The sequence below is a fragment of the Leucopleurus acutus genome (assembly GCF_964270905.1).
Source record: "Leucopleurus acutus genome assembly, chromosome: 14".
NCBI classification, from domain to species: Eukaryota; Metazoa; Chordata; class Mammalia; order Artiodactyla; family Delphinidae; genus Leucopleurus; species Leucopleurus acutus.
In genome coordinates, this window is record NC_139156.1 from 79740919 (window position 1) to 79758793 (window position 17875).

General features: G+C 36.6%; 1 protein-coding gene across 4 annotated transcripts in view; it reads left to right on the forward strand.

The window, feature by feature from the left end:
* Nucleotides 1-17875, forward strand: part of ARID4B (AT-rich interaction domain 4B) — a 126310-nt gene that overhangs the window by 30205 nt on the left and 78230 nt on the right. For all 4 annotated transcript variants that reach the window (XM_082854964.1, XM_082854966.1, XM_082854967.1 and 1 more), the window contains exon 3: nucleotides 17169-17279. In XM_082854964.1, the coding sequence (XP_082711090.1) occupies nucleotides 17169-17279 (111 nt within the window). The remainder of the gene's footprint in view (nucleotides 1-17168; nucleotides 17280-17875) is intronic.

Sequence of the window (17875 nt, forward strand, 5' to 3'; positions counted from 1 at the left end):
AACAAACGTATGGACACCAAGGGGAGAAAGTGCCACGGGGGGTCGTGGTGGTGGGGGATGAATTGGGAGATTGGGATTGACATGTATACACTAATATGTATAAAGTAGATAATAATAACCTGCTGGATAAATAATAAATAAATTAAATTAAATTTAAAAAAATGACTATATTACCCCCAAAAAACCAAAACAAGAGCAGCAACAAAAAAGAAATGAGTGTGCCTTGAAAGATGTGGTGTCAAATGTATTATTTTGTAATAATATTAAAAGATATCTAAGGTAGTAAATATTACCATGTCTGGTTAAATCTGATTAATTTCAAAGCTTTCTTGTTCTCTTCCTTTCTCCCATTTTAATTAGGTAACCTTTATGAAAAGCCATTCCGCAGTAGCAATTCTTAGACTTCTTTGGGTCGGTTGAAAGCACAAGCTTTATTGTATTTGTACATATAATCTCTAAAAATTCTGTCTTTAATTGCCGGGTCTTCAGAGACCTGCAGAAACACTTTTATGACTTCCAGGATGACTATGCCTGTATATAAAGTAGTCTTCATCCATTGTTCACAGCACCTGGGTTCACCTACTCGTGCTTCCAAAGTCTGACACACTCATGGAACTAATTTTTGTATTGACTAAATTTACAAACTGTTATCCCAAAGTCTACCAAACAGAAGGTTGCCTTTAGCTGGTTGTGTTCTCTGGAGTAATCTAGAGGAAAATATTACCTTCTATGAATTAGAGGCAGCAGTGAGGGATAAAATCAGTGCAGTGCTAAAGTAGGATCTTGGGTTTACTAGACCATGTAACAAACTTCGTCTGTTGAGGATATGAATAGGTAAAGTCAAGGCTGTAAACAGTTTCATATGATGTCGCAGTGTTAAGGGCCGACCATTATTAGGCACCATTATGCTTTACGTAGTGATTGTGTTTTTGATGATTTTAATTCCTCCAAATATGCCACTAAATTCTAGTACTTCAGTATTTGTCTTTATTCCATACTAGATTCCCCCCTTTCCTGAATCATGGTATATATCCCTAGGCCAGTATTTTACCCCAAATAGGAAAGTTTTAAAGACCATTTTGGTGCCTGAAAATTATTCCATTATTGATAATATTGATACCTAACACGATTAGTAATACATTACTTTCTCTTCAATTGTCTCTCTCTAATATTTCTAGCATTTCTCCTTGGTCTTTTAAATGGTATAAAGAATAGATTTTTGTTAGATATTACCCAGCCTCCCTAGAGTTGCTGACCACTGAGTTAAATAATAACTGCTGCTCACCTGGCGGCATGCTGTGTGGAGTTGCCTTGGTGAGAAGTAGTATGATGGCAAGTCATCCCTTCAATCTGTAGAGTCTGTGACTTTTTATTTTGGGCTCACGTTTGAAACCACTTTGGTTTTTTCTGTTTTTATGTCTTAACGTATAAACCAACAACTAGAAGTTACTCAGGGCTTTTTGTAACTTAGTTTGAACTTTGAGAGGTCATAACTGCCTTCCTTGAGGTGCTTTCCCAATATTCTTGAAGTAAATTTTGTGTTTGCCGAAGAGCGTGATTTTAGTGGTCATCCTTCATTTGGCCACAGCATACCACTTTCCCTTAATGGACTGTCAGTATAAATGCCCTGCCTTTCACTGGCCAAGGACTGAGCATGTAATTCAAGTTACACTTACTAGATATGTTAAAAAGAATAAGAAAATGGAAATTAAATAATGTTAAAATCTTTTATTTTATTAATGGATCAAGTAAGAATAGTATAAATGTCAGATTTGGTGGGCTTGTTGGTGTTTTTAACCCTTTTATGTGACTGTCAAAGAACTCATGTTTGAAGTAAGAGAGTGTGTCAGGAGTCCTCAAGGCCCCCCCCCAGGTTTGGTAATTGGCCGAGAGAACTCACAGGACTCGGTGTATAGTTGCACTTAGGCTGTGCCTTTTTACAACAAAAAGGATACCAAGCGTAATCAGCAAAAGGAAAAGATGCTTGGGGTGAAGTCTTGGGGAAACCAGGTGCAAACTTCCAGAGTCTTTGCTCAGTAGTCACACGGGTCGTGCTTAATTCTTCTAGAAATGAATTGTGACAACACTTCGCAACTGTTGCCAACAGGCAAGCTTGTTAGAGACACAGCACCCAGGGTTTTTACTGGGGGCTAGTCACATAGAAGCCCCACAACGGGCACATACCCAAATTCTCAACTCTGGGAATCAAAGCGGATGTTCAGCATAAACTGTATTATTTGTATATACAGTTTAGGCGCAGTGAGCCACTCTTATCAATTAATTGTGGGAACCCTCCCGAAATTCAAGTTCCCATAACTTCCCAGATGCCATCCAAGGGCCAACCTTGCAAGTAGGCCAAAAATAGCAGTCAGGCCTGCTGTGTTAATAACTCTTTTCTGTAGAGAAGTTTTAGCTTTCACTTTTCTTAGTTTTTACTTTTTGCATTGATAGTTTAATCTCAGATTCTGATTTCTTTGCTAGAACCTTCTTAAGCCAATTTTCTATATTATATTATTTTTACTTATTTATTTATTTTTATTTTTAAATATTTTGGCTGCACGACACGGCATATACAATCTTAGTTCCCTGACAAGGATCGAACCCGCACCCCCTGCATTGGAAGTGTGGAGTCTTAACCTCTGGACCACCAGGGAAGTCCCAATATTATATTATATTATTTTAAATGAGTCTGCTTTCATTGCATTATTTCATTCTGTGTGTATGTTATCTATTTTTTTCATAATCACCATTCTGTCATCTCTCAAGTCTTTAAATGGTAGCCATAATTCCCCAAATTGCTTTTACTTTGGCTGTTCCTACCATAATACCCCATACTATATTGGTTAGGAAACCAAGCAGAGAGTCTGTTAGTTGCTGAATATATCTGTTACAGGTTCCTAGAGAAGTAACCTCTAGGTCATTGGTTTTCAAACTGTGGGGTGCATCAGAGTTCTCTGGAAGACTTGTTAAAACACAGATTGCTGATTCCCTCCCCCAGAGTTTATAATTCAGGATGCCTGGAGTGGGGCCTGAGAATTTGAATTTCTAACAAGTTCCCAGGTGACGTTGATGCCGTTGTTCCTGGGGACACACTTTAAAAACCTCTTTTCTAGTTTATAATATAATCCACAAATTCATGTAAACAAGCATAATGTAATCTGTAGAATTTACATGTGTGAGCATACCTAACACAATATGCTGAAAGTGAGTGAACAGGTGATGGCACTATTGTCAACTCCTGTGTGTTGTGCACCTGCTACTTTTCCCTTAGGATATTCATAGGACACAAGCTCATGTATATCAACATAAGAAATGGTATTAGAAAAGCCTACTTTATTATTTTTTTAAATTAATTAAATTTGTTTTTGTCTGTGTTGGGTCTTTGTTGCTGCACACGGGCTTTCTCTAGTTGTGGCGAGCGGGGGCTACTCTTCGTTGCAGTGCGCGGACTTCTCATTGCGGTGGCTTCTTGTTGCGGAGCACGGGCTCTAAGCATGCAGGCTTCTGTAGTTGTGGCACGTGGGCTCAGTAGTTGTGGCTCGCAGGCTCCAGAGCACAGGCTCAGTAGTTGTGGCGCACGGGCTTAGTTGCTCCGTGGCATGTGGGATCTTCCCAAACCAGGGCTCGAACCCATGTCCCCTGCACTGGCAGGCGGATTCTTAACCACTGCGCCACCAGGGAAGTCCATCTTTTTAAGGGAAATAAAAGACTTCTTATGTTTTGTGTGCTCAGTGAATCTTCCCCACACCACTTGGAATTTATCATGTCACTGGGATAATCACAGTCCAGTGGATTCTCTCTTTAATATTTTCTTGGGGAAAATGGATTAGCAAGGGAGATGCTAGAATTTAAGGTCTTTATTGGCTTTTCTTTCCAGCTGGGACTGCTTTATGGAAGGGAATGCCATTGAAATATGTTTCATGACTTCAGTGGAGTCAAAGAATCATAAGTTGGCAGAGTTTATAGCTGGTGGCAAGGTGGGCATGGTCATCATAAAAGATGGCAAGGCAGGTTTGATAATGAAATTCTGAGAATGTTCTGATCTACCTGGGATCCCTAGGTTGATAAGCAACCTAGTAACTCGCTTGGTATAGATTTTTTAAAAATCCAGGTTTAATAATGAAAATCTGATATAAGCTATCCTGTTACATATATCCTTGAGATTGAGTCTATTGAAAGAAGGCAAGAGCCTCAGAGCCCATTGAAAAAAGGCAAGATCGAGTACCCTGGAGGGCCTGTTGTATATATCCCTGTATGTAGTGTGACCCCCTCCTACCTGCCTTCACTAATGATACCTTGTGTTCATTTACTTTAAATAGCTGTGCTGTGGGGAAGGGGAAATACTCAGTTCTTAAAATGTGGGAGGAACTACTGGATATTGGCTCTAGTGTAATGATAACTTCTGGTGACCCAGAAGACTACCAGTGTGATCTAGTAGTAAGACTAGGTGCATGTGGAGAGGCAGGAGATAGAGTTTTGACCTAAGTATATATCTCTACAGCTATTTCTCTACACCTAGAGAAAATTGTTTCTTAGGTGCTAAGTGAATAGATATCCTCAGCAGCTAACAGAATCTCCATTTAGCGTGATAGAGTATGGCAGAAGTAGCCAACCAAGTAAAGCCATTTGATGCCGCCGTTAAAAACTTGAAAGATGCTGGGATGATGATCAGGAGAAAGACCCAAAACAAAACAAAAAAAATCCCTAAAATATTCACACATTAAATATAAGGTATTTTAAAAGTCTCACTTATGTTAATATCATTGTTTATCTTGTGTTGTAGACTAATAACCTGTAATAAAAGAATTCTTTTGATGAGATGTATTGGAAAGTTCTTTCCAGTTTTAGTGATACTTATAATACAAATTGAGACTCCATAGGAGGCAAGGACCATATATTATTATGATTTCATTCTTTAAATTTACTGTTTTCCTAGAGCAGTTTCAAGTATCTAAATTTGTATTATAATGAAATATATATACTATGGTTAACAAGAACTTAGATAAATTATTCAATAAGTATTCAGTTCAGTAAGAAGAGAATAGTTAGTAGATTAATAGACTAGGAGTTAATTTTTTCATATTGCAATCTTTAAGAATTGTGGATCAAATTAGTTTTGTAGTTTCTGAGATTTTAATTATAAAGGCTTTGGCAACTCCCCAGCCCCGATCCAAATCATGCTAGCTGGAATATACAGTATTAAATGTGTCCGATTAAGTGTTCTCAGTGTCACAGACCTTGAAGAATTACTTTAAAAAAAATTCTTTTTGACAATATGGCTGAACTTGGAGGGCATTATGCTCAGATAAACCAGACAAAGACAAATACTGCATATTATCACTTATAAATGGAATATTAAAAAGCAAGTAAGTGAATAAATACATAGATTAATTTGAATTTCTTGGGGGAAAGTTCTTTTATCTTTAAACATTGATTTGGTTTTGTTTGCTCATTTTCTTCAACTAGATAATGACTTTTTGAAGACAGGAAAACTATTTTGTTTTTTTGTATGTTCTGGGCACCTAGCCACTTTTGATTTGGTTTGATTGATTGATTCATTTGTTCATTCATTCACTTAGTATTTTATTGAGCAGTTATTATTCCTGCTTTTTTTTTTCTTTTGGGCTGTGCCTCCAGGCTTGCGGGAAGTTAGCTCCCCGACCAGGGATCAAACCGGGGCCCTGACAGTGAAAGCGCCCAGTCCTAACTGTTGGACTGCCAGGGAATTTCCTATTCCTGATTTCTTCCTGGTTAATGCTCTGGTTTTTTCTTCTAATTTGGTAAGATACTTCTAAGTTTTGAAAAATATGAGTGGAAAAAGGAGAAAAGTCTGTTGAAAACAGAAACTTTTTTAAGTATAAATATATTTTTAATAAGCTGATAAGAGTGTAGGGCCAGACCTATATAGTAAAGGCTTATAAGTTGATTTTTAAAAATTGAGAACCAGAGGTTGTTTTTTTACTGCTGTCTTCTGATGGTACTAATGCTGTAATAGTGACCTGATGACCTTAAATAGCTTTTTTAAAAACCTGGTTTTTCCATGGGAAGGGTAACCAAAATGTACAGAATAATGGTTTCCCATGTGGAAGAAGCAGGGTCAGTGGTGTTGGGAGTTTTACAGTTGGCAGTAATCTCAAGAATGCTTTATTATGATGTTTCTTTCACATCTTAAACATTCATTACAAATATTTCTGTATTAAATAATAAAGTTTGAATTGCCATAAGAAATCTGTTTTTTTACTTTGTAGGTCCATATTTCATTATTCCTTATTGATCTTCTAGGATTTTGTATATTGTGACAATTTAGATTAAAATTTTAAACTAGAATTGGTTTAATATTTGTATGAATAGGATCTAAGTCCTAAATATCCCAGGACATTGTGGATGTTCAGTAAATGTTTGTAGAATTGCAGTTACATTTTATGTCTTCTTAGATACGATTCTGATGGGTTTTAATTAAGGCTCTTTTGGTTACAGGTAATAAAAACCGCCTCAGATTATTGAAAGCAGAAAAGAGAATTTACTTTATGGATACTGAATACCCATGAGCAGAAAGTCCAGTCAGGTTTGAGGAGAGATTTAAGTTTTGGAAAGCTAACAGGAACTAAGGCTAGCGATTCTCTCAGTCACTCAAAGGACACAGTCTCGCATGTGTCCCCTTTTTTCTCTGCATGTCTGTTCTGTTCTTTTTATTGCTCTTCCTCTCTCTCCTTATAGACTGGTTTTCTCTCCTTCTCACTACGCATGCCAGAAAATGGCTAACAGGCTGTATCACCTTGCTCTACTAACAATTTGATTAGCATTTCAGCTTTGAAGTTTTAGGAGAAAGAACTGCTTTGGCACAGTTTGGATCACATAGATGGCTGGCGATCTGTATAGTCCACTTCTTGTCAGCAAAGTGTATTGCCGGAACATAGCTCTTTGTTAAGAGAAATAATCTAGTAGTGGGTGCTTGTCACAACTTATTCTTTATGAAACTATGTGGACTTTCTTTCACTGTAAAAATTTGGTCATCTGAGAAGTTATAAAGCGCATTTTAGATTTATCAGCATATGACATTTTATGTATAACAAGGTCACAACTTTATTATATGTTTATATTATATATTTATGATATATATAAATACATATTGTATGTTTATTATATTACTGTTATCAACCCCACTTTACAAATGTGAAGCTAGGCTCAGAGAAGTTAAAGACCATGTCCCAAAGGTCACCTAGCTAGTACATTACAGACGTGGCGTTTGAACCCAGATACTCTGATTCCAGAGCTCATGCTTTTGAATTCTCAATATATAAGATGCCTCCCAATATAAGGTGTTTTTGAAATATAAATAATTCTTACCTTAAGAGAAATCTCATTTAGCAGGGCTTAACTAATGCCTGACTTTTTTGGTTCAATAAGTGATTCCTGAATTCCTCCTATATGTAGGTGCAATTCTAAGACCAGGACATCCAAAGATAAATAAGATGCTATTTCTGCCTTAAGTTGCTCAATCCAGGAGAGAAGACAGATACAAATCACTGAAATGCAGTGTGAAACTTTCACCTTTACAGAATGATTGTATCCATTTGGGACAGGCAAAGCCAGTATATAGCATGGCAATGAGTATTGTAGCATTGGTTACCAAAGGGGTTAATACATGAGGGCTCTGAAATTATAGTGAATTCTGTGACTTAGAATATTTACTACCTACGTACTCCATGGGTCAATTTCTTTTGGTCACTAGACAAAGAATGGATAGAGTTTCAAACGATTGGAGGTTACTGTTTCCTTTTGATGGCTTCTTTCAAGGTCATTTTCTTTTTTTTTCTTTTTGGCGGCACGGCTTGTGAAAGCATGGAGCCCCAACCACTGGACTGCCAGGGAATTCCCAAGGTCATATTCTTGAGCATATAAAACTGAACAAAAGCTTGGTTGGTGGCCCACACAGCCATCAAGTGGGAAAATAGCCATAGCTACATTAGTGGTATAAGGGGTCCAGATCTCTGTGTGAGGCCTAGTCCTCTGGCCACAGGAGGAAATATACATAGGTGGAGTCCTGTGAGCTACAGAGCAATTGGTGGTGCAGAGCTGTGTCTTGCTCATGGGCGATAGAGCAGGAGCAGAGTCTGAGCAGATTGTGGAACAGGACTTTGATGTTTTCTTGGGTGTTGGTCTGTCGTTTCCCAGCTGCTTGAAAGAAATGGAGAAAATCAGTATGAGATTGAACCGAATATAAAATTGCCAATATTTGACCTTTTTTTGATTTATGAAAAATAGCAATTTCATGTGGTTTAATCTAATGTTTGCCGAGTGTTTACTCAGGACCTGTCAGTCTCCTAAAGATTCTAAATATGCTACCTAATTTAATTTAAAACTTGCAAGCATCCTGCAAGATTGGTCTACAGAGAAGAAGCCAAAAACCAAACTGGTGGGGTGGCATACCCAAAGACAGATAGTTATTAAGTACACGAATTGCAGTCTCTCTGGTTCTGAAGCCAGAGATTGTGCAGATTTGTACATTGAGCAGTTCAAGTAGACAGCAACCATTCTGAAATCATGTAAAAAATAGGAGATGGCTTGTATACGGAGAGCCAGTGAACCAAGATGCAAACCGCAAGTCCACATGGCCAGATATAAATCATAACAATGCCAGTTTATGGTTTTTCTTTGTGCTTCTGATTTTTGAACTGGCTGCACCACTAATTTCCAGATTATTAAAGTTTAAATATTATAAATAAGCAAGGTATGTTCTGAGAACGATGTTACGCTAATGCAGATTCATTTGAATAAGTTGTTTTTTTAAATTTTATTTATTTATTTAATTTTGGCTGTGTTGGGTCTTTGTTGCCGCACGTGGGTTTTCTCTAGTTGTGGCGAGCGGGGGGTACTCTTCATTGCAGTGCGCGGGCTTCTCATTGCAGTGGCTTCTCTTGTTGCGGAGCATGGGCTCTAGGCGTGCGGGCTTCAGTAGTTACGGTGCACAGGCTTCAGTAGTTGTGGCACACGGGCTTAGTTGCTCCGTGGCATGCGGGATCTTCCCAGACCAGGGCTCGAACCCGGGTCCACTGCATTGGCAGGCAGGTTCTTAACCACTGCACCACCAGGGAAGTCCCTTGAATAAGGTTTTCTGATCTCACTAGCAAGATTACAAATAAGTTTAACCTCTTCTGAGGGCAAAATAAATTGGCTACCTTTGTGTTAAAAGTGCCTTTGCTTTTTTGGCACATAGAATAATGTTTTAAATACAGGAGGCACTTAATAAATGTCTTTCCCAATATAATTCTCTCTTACCTTTTTGCTGATGATGAACATTCTAGTTAAAATGTCTTTTGTGAGTTATTTAAGTTTCCAGGAATATGCAGACACTCCTCTGTGAATATGTAGGTATCTCTCTGGTTAATAGATGTGGGTCTAAAATTTACTTATAAATAATTTGTAGTTCCATCCCCCAAAGTGACTTAAATTTTAGGAAGAAAACTAAGAAATATATGTACCATCCAGAGAAGATTTTTGTGTTTGGGGGAAAGGGTTGATTTCTTTTTTTTTTTAATATGCAAGAACTTTTATAATCCAGTTTAAAAAAAAATTAGTAACTCAGACAGGTAAAGAACATAAATGAGCAATTCATAGGAAAAATATGCACATGCCCAATAAATATACACTATTTAAAAATTATTTTCATGTAATTTCAAATTTACAGTACAAAGAATTCATATAATCTATGTATGTATACAGATATATGTATCCGTTCGTATTATCTTCAGACTTTTTGAGAGCAAGCTGAAGACATGATGTCCTGTCATCCCTAAATACTCCGGGATGTAATCCCCAACAAAAAAGGACACTATTCTACCTATTCTGCATTCACCCGTCTAAATCAGGAAATCGGCATTGGTATGATACTACCATCCTATTCTCAGGCCCTTTTTAAATTTCACCAACTCTCCTAATGTCTCTTTTTCATTTCTGACCTATGCTCAATCCAGGAATACACGTTGCATTTGATTATCATGTCTCTTCAGACTGCTTCAGTTTGAAACTCCCAGTTTTCCCTGTATTTCATGTCCTTTAGAGTTTTAAGAAATACACACCTTAAATTCCGTAGATCTAATTTTTCTCATTGTCAAAGTTATTCTTGCCAGGTATACCACAAAAACGATGTGCTTTTGTCCTCAGTGCATCACGTCATTCCACCACTGATAATTGAATAGTATTCCAGGAATATGCCAGTATCCTTTTCTTCATCAAACCTTCACTCATCAGTTTAGGATCTGTTGAGAACTCTGTGAAATCAGTCACCTTCATGATGGTTGCCGAAAGATGATTCTCTGTTTCCATCATTCCTACTATATTTATTAACATTTTACTGTAAGGAAGAGCTTTCTTCCTTCTGCATTTATTTATTTATTCATCATTCATTCATGTGTTTGTCAATATGGACTCAGGGATGCGAGTTTTACTGAATGGGTTATAATTTATTATATAAATTATATAATTTATTATATAAATTACAGTAGAATACACACATCTTGAGTTATTCAGTTTTGACATACACATACATCCCTAACAGGATAACAGGACAACCAGTCTTTTTTTTGGTGCTCAAACTTTCCCCCCGTTTGGCCAGTAGTAGCCCTTCAGGGTGACTCCTGTGTCCCTTTGAAGTGTCTGCATTATTTTTTGAGCATTTCTTTACTTTCTGGCACAAGATATTTTACATCTTCTTGTACTTTCCCTGCCCAACTTTGAAATTAACCATTTCTCCAAGGATTCCTGGTTCCTTTTAATGTAGGATGGGTTTTAGAAATCAGGATATACGCCATTGATATGCTTTTTGTTGTTTTTTTGTTTTTCAACTTCTGACATTTTCTTTTAACACATTGATTCTGTTTCCATGTCAGAGGAATGAAATGCCGCCAGGGAAGTGGTAGAGTGGCTCTTGTTTCCCACTTGGGGAGCCTGAAAATCAAAAAAGTGGGAGTAGTCAGAGTTGAGCTGTCAGTTGTTCTTAGTGGACAGAGTTAGGAAAATATATGGATGTATATATGCACACACACAAACACACAAATATATATGCATATACACATATACATCTATAACTATGTGTTTATTTTTCTGTGTGTGTATATATAATACATATGTATATATATAATATCTACGTTGTATATATGTAATACAACCATGAATTCATATTTCTAATTCCATTCCAATACCTTAGACTTCTTTTTAGTCTTGCCCCTTCCTTTTAAATTTCTTTGTCAGTGAGAAAAACGGCCCCAACTATCCTCAGTATATTTACTTACTTGATCATTCAGTTTACTTACTTGGCCACTGTAACAGATCTTCCAACCCTGCTGCTCATTTCCTCTGTCCCTGCTTAGCTCCCAGAATGTTCTCAGCCACAGAGCCTGCCTGTGCTTCCATGTGGCTCCCCCAGCCTCCTCCTTGCCACCTTGCATACTCAGCATCTGTCCCTTACCTCCTGTTCCCAGTACTGACCCCTCACTACCCCATGTCCTTAAAGCGACATGAAAAGGTGGAGAGGGAATGCTCCAGAGAAGACTTTAAAGTTAGATTGCACAGTTTTCTTTATTTCCTCAATGTACTCGTTTTTTGGTATGTCCTAAAAAATTATGTATTTTAGTTTTAAGCTTAGTTTTAAAATGACGTACCCTTATAGATGCGTTTTTCGTTCATTCATCTATTGGAATTATCCACATTATTGTTTTAATGCCTCCTTGGGATTGTCATAAACAGAAAGATTGTTTTCATAGATGTATTGTCACACTGTGTGTTTAAATACATTTATTTAGTGAGGATTTTAGTATCAGATTTAATATCTTGCGTTCTGATTCTCTTGGCTGCATTGGTACTGCCTTAGTAACCAATTTGAATGCTTACTGTTTTTAAAAACCTACCTCAATAAAATGTCAGTGTCAACATTAGCCGTTTGGAGCACTGATTCAACTGTTATCTTTCTGACACTTGTATATTTGGGTACTTACATATTTCCATGGCATTTTGGCTTCTTGAAGGATTATTATCCACCAATATCTAATTTAAAAATTGCTTATGCTTTTAGTGTTTCCATGGAATTCAATGGTTTTTAGGTGCCAGTTAGGACATTTGGTAGATTGACTAGAAAAATAAATGTTTAAGCAATGCTAGGATAAGTATGAGGTAATTGTTGCCTTGACAACTGGAAAACTGTTACGTTTGCTAAACAAAGGGATGGTAATATAGTAGTTTAATTTCTTTTTTGGCATGGAGGTGCTATATAAAAACATTTTATTTTAGCCTCTGAGATGGTCTGTATTTTTGACCAAAATCAGAAAAGCAGAACAAAAAGAGAAGGTAAGAGTTTTGTTTTTGTTTTTTTTTCCCCTGGTGATATACATGTACATACACCTAACAGGGTTGGTGTTGGTCAAAGGAATCTTGGTAAACCTGCTGGCATGATTCTTTGTATATCTCTGCATTGGATCAAAGTACAGTAGCCTCAGAATAGGTGTGTATAGTCTTGATTTTGTCTTGCTGCCACACTAAAAGAGTGTGGTAGACTTTATGGAGCATCCCCACAAACACTTTACCTCTCTTGCTACTAGAATTCAACTTGATTACTTTATTTCTGAATTGAATAGGGGGATAATATTTTAAACACCCCTCCCCCCATATACACAATTATACTGGCATCTGTTCTGTTTATGTGGGATCTCTTTGGTGTAGGACTCAAATTTTTTTTTTTTTTTTTTTTGCGGTACGCGGGCCTCGCACTGTTGTGGCCTCTCCTGTTGCGGAGCACAGGCTCCGGACGCGCAGGCTCAGCAGCCATGGCTCACGGGCCCAGCCGCTATGCGGCATGTGGGATCTTCCTGGACGGGGGCACGAACCCGTGTCCCCTGCATCGGCAGGCGGACTTTCAACCACTGCACCACCAGGGAAGCCCTCAAATTTTTTTTGAAGTCACAATTATACCCCAGATTTTTGAGCAATAATAACAGCCTTTATTTGGTATTGTATGCTGGGGTCTGTTCTAATAAGCACTTTACATGTAGCAGGCATTTCAGTCTTCATCCCTGTGAGATAGTCACTATTTATTATATCTAGAGGCAAGGTCATCTGGCTACTAAGTGGTAGATTTGAACCTAAGCATCTGATTCAAGAGCCTGTGCTCTTAATTACTGTATTATACTGACTCATTAGTATAGTCATTCCAAGTGCACTGGAGAATATAGACAAGTATTAATACGAACGTTCAAAATAACCCATAATCCCAGTCACTACAGATTATAATACTTTGAGTATTATAATTGAGTTGTTAACTGTGGGAGTCCCATTATGAGTATATAGGGGAGTTACTGTACAGTTCTGTCTTCTTTTTTATAAGTTTGAAATGGTCCTTAGTATACATTTAAGAAAGCAAAGGCTACATGCCAATTGTAAAAAACAAAAAAGGAACTTTTTTTTTAAGAAAAGAAACAGGAAGACATACTTTGGATAAAATGTTTTTATATACATACCCCTCCTTTCCACTCCCTTTCTCATAAGTTAATCCCGCTTTAACAGTTGTTTTTATCTTTAATATGTATGTTTTTTCTATATGTATAGTATAACGTATTTTTATTTCTGCATTTCTAGAAGTAGAAAAAGTATAATACTTTAAAGACATATACATAGTACCAATCATCCTGTATTATGTTCTCATTAGATTTAATGCTAAAAAATATTGTATTCTGAGGAGTATTGACATTAGTTGAAAAAGTGAGAACAGTGGTTTAACTTTCTCTTTACACTGACTTATGGTGAGCAATCATTTAAAATGAGGTTTTGCCTTTCCCATTTTAAAAAGGAAAAAAGGAGGAGGTGCCAAATCTGAATTTACATTGGTTTAATGACTTGTTTGCCCAACTCAGTGTTTCATAATAGTAATTGTGAATAGTTAAATACTTCTGGCATCATAACTGAATACTTTCTAATACTGGCCCCATTTTCCTGTAGTGGAAACTGAAGTTTAGGGAGGTTCAGTAGCCTATAAAGACTCATGTAGTTAGCATAGGAATAGAGCTGGGATTAGGACCTTGTCTTTTGCTTTCAAAAACTGTGCTATATTAGTCTCACATTACACTAATGGTAGAGTGATAATTTATGGTCTGCTAAAATTACATACACAAATATGACCATGTAGGTTGTGAGTTTCATTTGTTTTTTCTGTAGAAATTCATACTTTGGTTAGCGTAGTTTCACTTCTAGACAATTACGTGTCTCAGAGTATCCTATTCTGACCATCTTTGTAATAACCTTAGTCCTTTAACATAGGCATGTTAAACAAATGTATACAGAATTCAGATTATTTTATTCATCTAATGATGAGAAATTAGGGACAGAAAAGTAACTTACCTAAGATGATACAAAAAAAAAAATACAGGCAGAAATTAAGATCAGAACATAGACCTTTGCTTTTCCTATGCTCTTTTAGAGAAATTAACCCTGCTCTAACAATGTATTTAGCAGGTTTTTGTTAGACTTTGGCTTCCCTTTGCAAGTATTTTTTGTAACAGACATTTTCTTTATATACCTTGCTGATGCCTCTTCATGTGTTCTAGCTTGAAGGAAGGAAAATATTACCCTTCAAAAATAATAATTTGCCCTCATGATATTTGAGCTAATTATTACTCTTTTCTGTCAACATGGATTTTCATGTTAGTAAGGATGTAGGATGGGCTTAGTTTTGGGGGAAAAGTTCCCTTTCTCAAATTCAAGATGAATAAGTCTGTTCATTAAGCATGTTTATAGTTTGCTGGGGTTGGAATGTTGCCAGTGTTTGATATTGAATATTAATGAAAAGAATACATAAATGGGTTTCTGTATACTAGTAGTCTAAATATATTACTATCCTATTCCCCCCGCCCCTTTTTGGTTCAAAATTCTCTATAATAAAAGTACCTAAAAAGCTTATCACTTCTTAAATATTTATTTGTTCCTGAGTAGGCACAAACATGCACTTTTAGATGATCTCTTTTTCTCTTCTACATTTCAGAATTTCTTGTTCTACATTTCAGAATTTTACTGGCTAATAAGGCAGGAAGTGTTAATGGGAGAGGTTGCAAGTTGTGGAGAGTAATGAACCTTATGGTCATGAAGAGTGCCCCTCCATTTGGGCTTGTCTAGCAGTAACACACAATACCAATTGAACCACAGAGTGGATTGATATCTTTTGGAAATTTTCCTAAAATTTCTGGGTGAAGTGCTGTGAGTTCCTTTCATATTCTTGCTAAAATAAAGCCACTAGCTTGTCTGGAACTTATTCAAAATTTTGACTGGGAAGATGATATTTTAAGAGGGCTAATTTGTAAAGTAGAAATGCATTTATTAACTTTAGGTGCAAGAGCAGTACAAAGTTATCAAATCATAGTTATATCAACAGATTTTAAAAGTAATAATGCAGAAATGATTATCCTTCTATGAGGTTACACTTCTGTTATGGCATAAATAAATTGAAATATAGGCATTTTCCTAAGTAGATTTAAGAAATCATATACTTGATATGTTTTGAGGGTTTTTTTTTTAATACTGTTCATGAAATACATAGAATGTGAGGCAAATGTCCATTAAGGAGGGTGACCTGATATTTCTAGTTGTAGCACCCTTGTTTTGGTTTATGATACCTCTCCACCTTTCAAAAAGTGATTAAAATTGTTTGACATATTTATGGTCACTTTTGTTATAGCATTAGAATTTTTTTTTGAGATAAATCTCTTCTAGGTGTATTAGCCACAACTATTAGGGATGAATTTATTTTAAGATCCAAATGAAATTGATATATTCATTATTTATTGCTGTATAACAGCATTTTTCCACCTTATGGTCTGTGGAATTTCTGCAGGATGTTAATAGATGTTAATTTAAGAAACGTTCTTTGGGGGCTTCCCTGGTGGCACAGGGGTTAGGAGTCTGCCTGCTGATGCAGGGGACACGGGTTTGATCCCTGGTCCGGGAGGATTCCACATGCCACGGAGCAACTAAACCTGTGCGCCACAACTACTGAGCCTGTGCTCTAGAGCCTGCGAGCCACAACTGCTGAAGCCCACGTGCCTAGAGCCCGTGCTCCGCGACAGGAGAAGCCATCTCAATGAGAGGCCCGCGTACCATAGTGAAGAGTAGACCCCGCTCACGGCAACTAGAGAAAGCCTCTGTGCAGCGACGAAGACCCAATGCAGCCATAAATAAATAAATAAAATAAAATCTATTTAAAAGTTTTAAAAAATAAAAAAGGTTCTTTGGACAAATAGATTGGGAAATGATGAGGCAGAGTAGGAATTCATTCAATGAACTGATTTTCCCAAACTCCCAACTCTTTTTCTTTCTGGTGGAGCATCTTGGAATATTAGTATTTCTTGTAAAACACGTTGGGAAAAGTTACTTACATAATCTTTCTTTGGCTATAGAATTGATTAATATAAGTAGAACTCCTTAGAAATATAGATCCTGTGCAGAAAAGTACCTGATTATAAAAAGAGCAGCTAGATTAGGACTATTAAAAATTAAATCACAAGTGAGGAAACTTAAAATAATATTTATTGTAGACAGGAAGTGAACAGTGAACTCATGCCAAAGCAGTTGAGACATTTTGGCTGAGTTTTTACTTCAGATTTTTCAGACTGGATTTCTTCATGTAGTTTTCACCAGTAGTTTGAATGCATGTGGGTTTCCCCCACCCCTTTTATGCTGTTCTACCTTAGCATTGTCTAGATAGGGATATAACAAAGCTAATCTGAATTTGGGTGGCTGCCAAGATATAGCCTAAATATTAAAAGAAATTTTCTTAGACTGAGTTTTAAGGATCTGCCTTTTCTTTCAGTGGTCATTTAATAAAAAATTTTGAATGAATGGGTAGATGGAGGGGTGGATGGAATGATATACTTGGATCATATGTATTTTATATAGAGAAAAAAGATGCCTTTATCTTTTATAGATGTACATTTTAGTACATTTAAATAGGCGTTATGATATGTATTTTACTTATTTTTAAGTTAGAGTATTGTATAGATTGTTTTTGTTAACAATACATTCATCTATTACAACTTTTATAGCTGTAACAGGATTAGATCTGCGATTCTGAGGTCTGATTTTGGGAAAGAACTAGAAAGTTTAAATCTAATTATATTTGTTTGCATTTTTAGGCCCTTGATGAACCTCCCTATTTGACAGTGGGCACTGATGTGAGTGCTAAATACAGAGGAGCCTTTTGTGAAGCCAAGATCAAGACAGCGAAAAGACTTGTCAAAGTCAAGGTACAGTATATGTAGATTTTCTAAATTATATGTTTAGTATTTGACGCTTAAACTTTTACTGGTAAGTATATTTAAGAAATTTTTTCTTCTGCAAGATGAGTTTTTAGTTTCTAGGAGTAATGATTGTAAAAATACCTGAAAACAAAGCATTACTTGTGATTTTATTCCAATTGGAATGAAGTTAGATGATCACAGTTGGTATTTTGAATGCCATTTCACTACAGACTTGGTATTGTTTGTATTGTTAGCCTTTCAGAGCTGGAAAGGACCTTAGAAGTCATGTAGTTTAATTCCTTAATTTTATTGTAAGAAAAATGAGGCTCAGTAAAGGGTTAGTGATTTCTCCAAGGCCATTATGGCAAATTAGTGGCAGAATGGGAATTACCATAGTACATCAGTTTTAAGACTCGCCCCCCATTTTAACCATGAAATTGAGATGTGATTTATAATTGATGATGGTAGATCTAGTTGTTGCTTCCTTATCCTCTACTTTTCTTGAAAAATCTTCCTAATAACTGTTAATTATTTATTGAGTGGCAAACTGCAGGAGGGAAGGAGGATGGGGATATGAGAATAACCCGATCTCTATTTTCAAG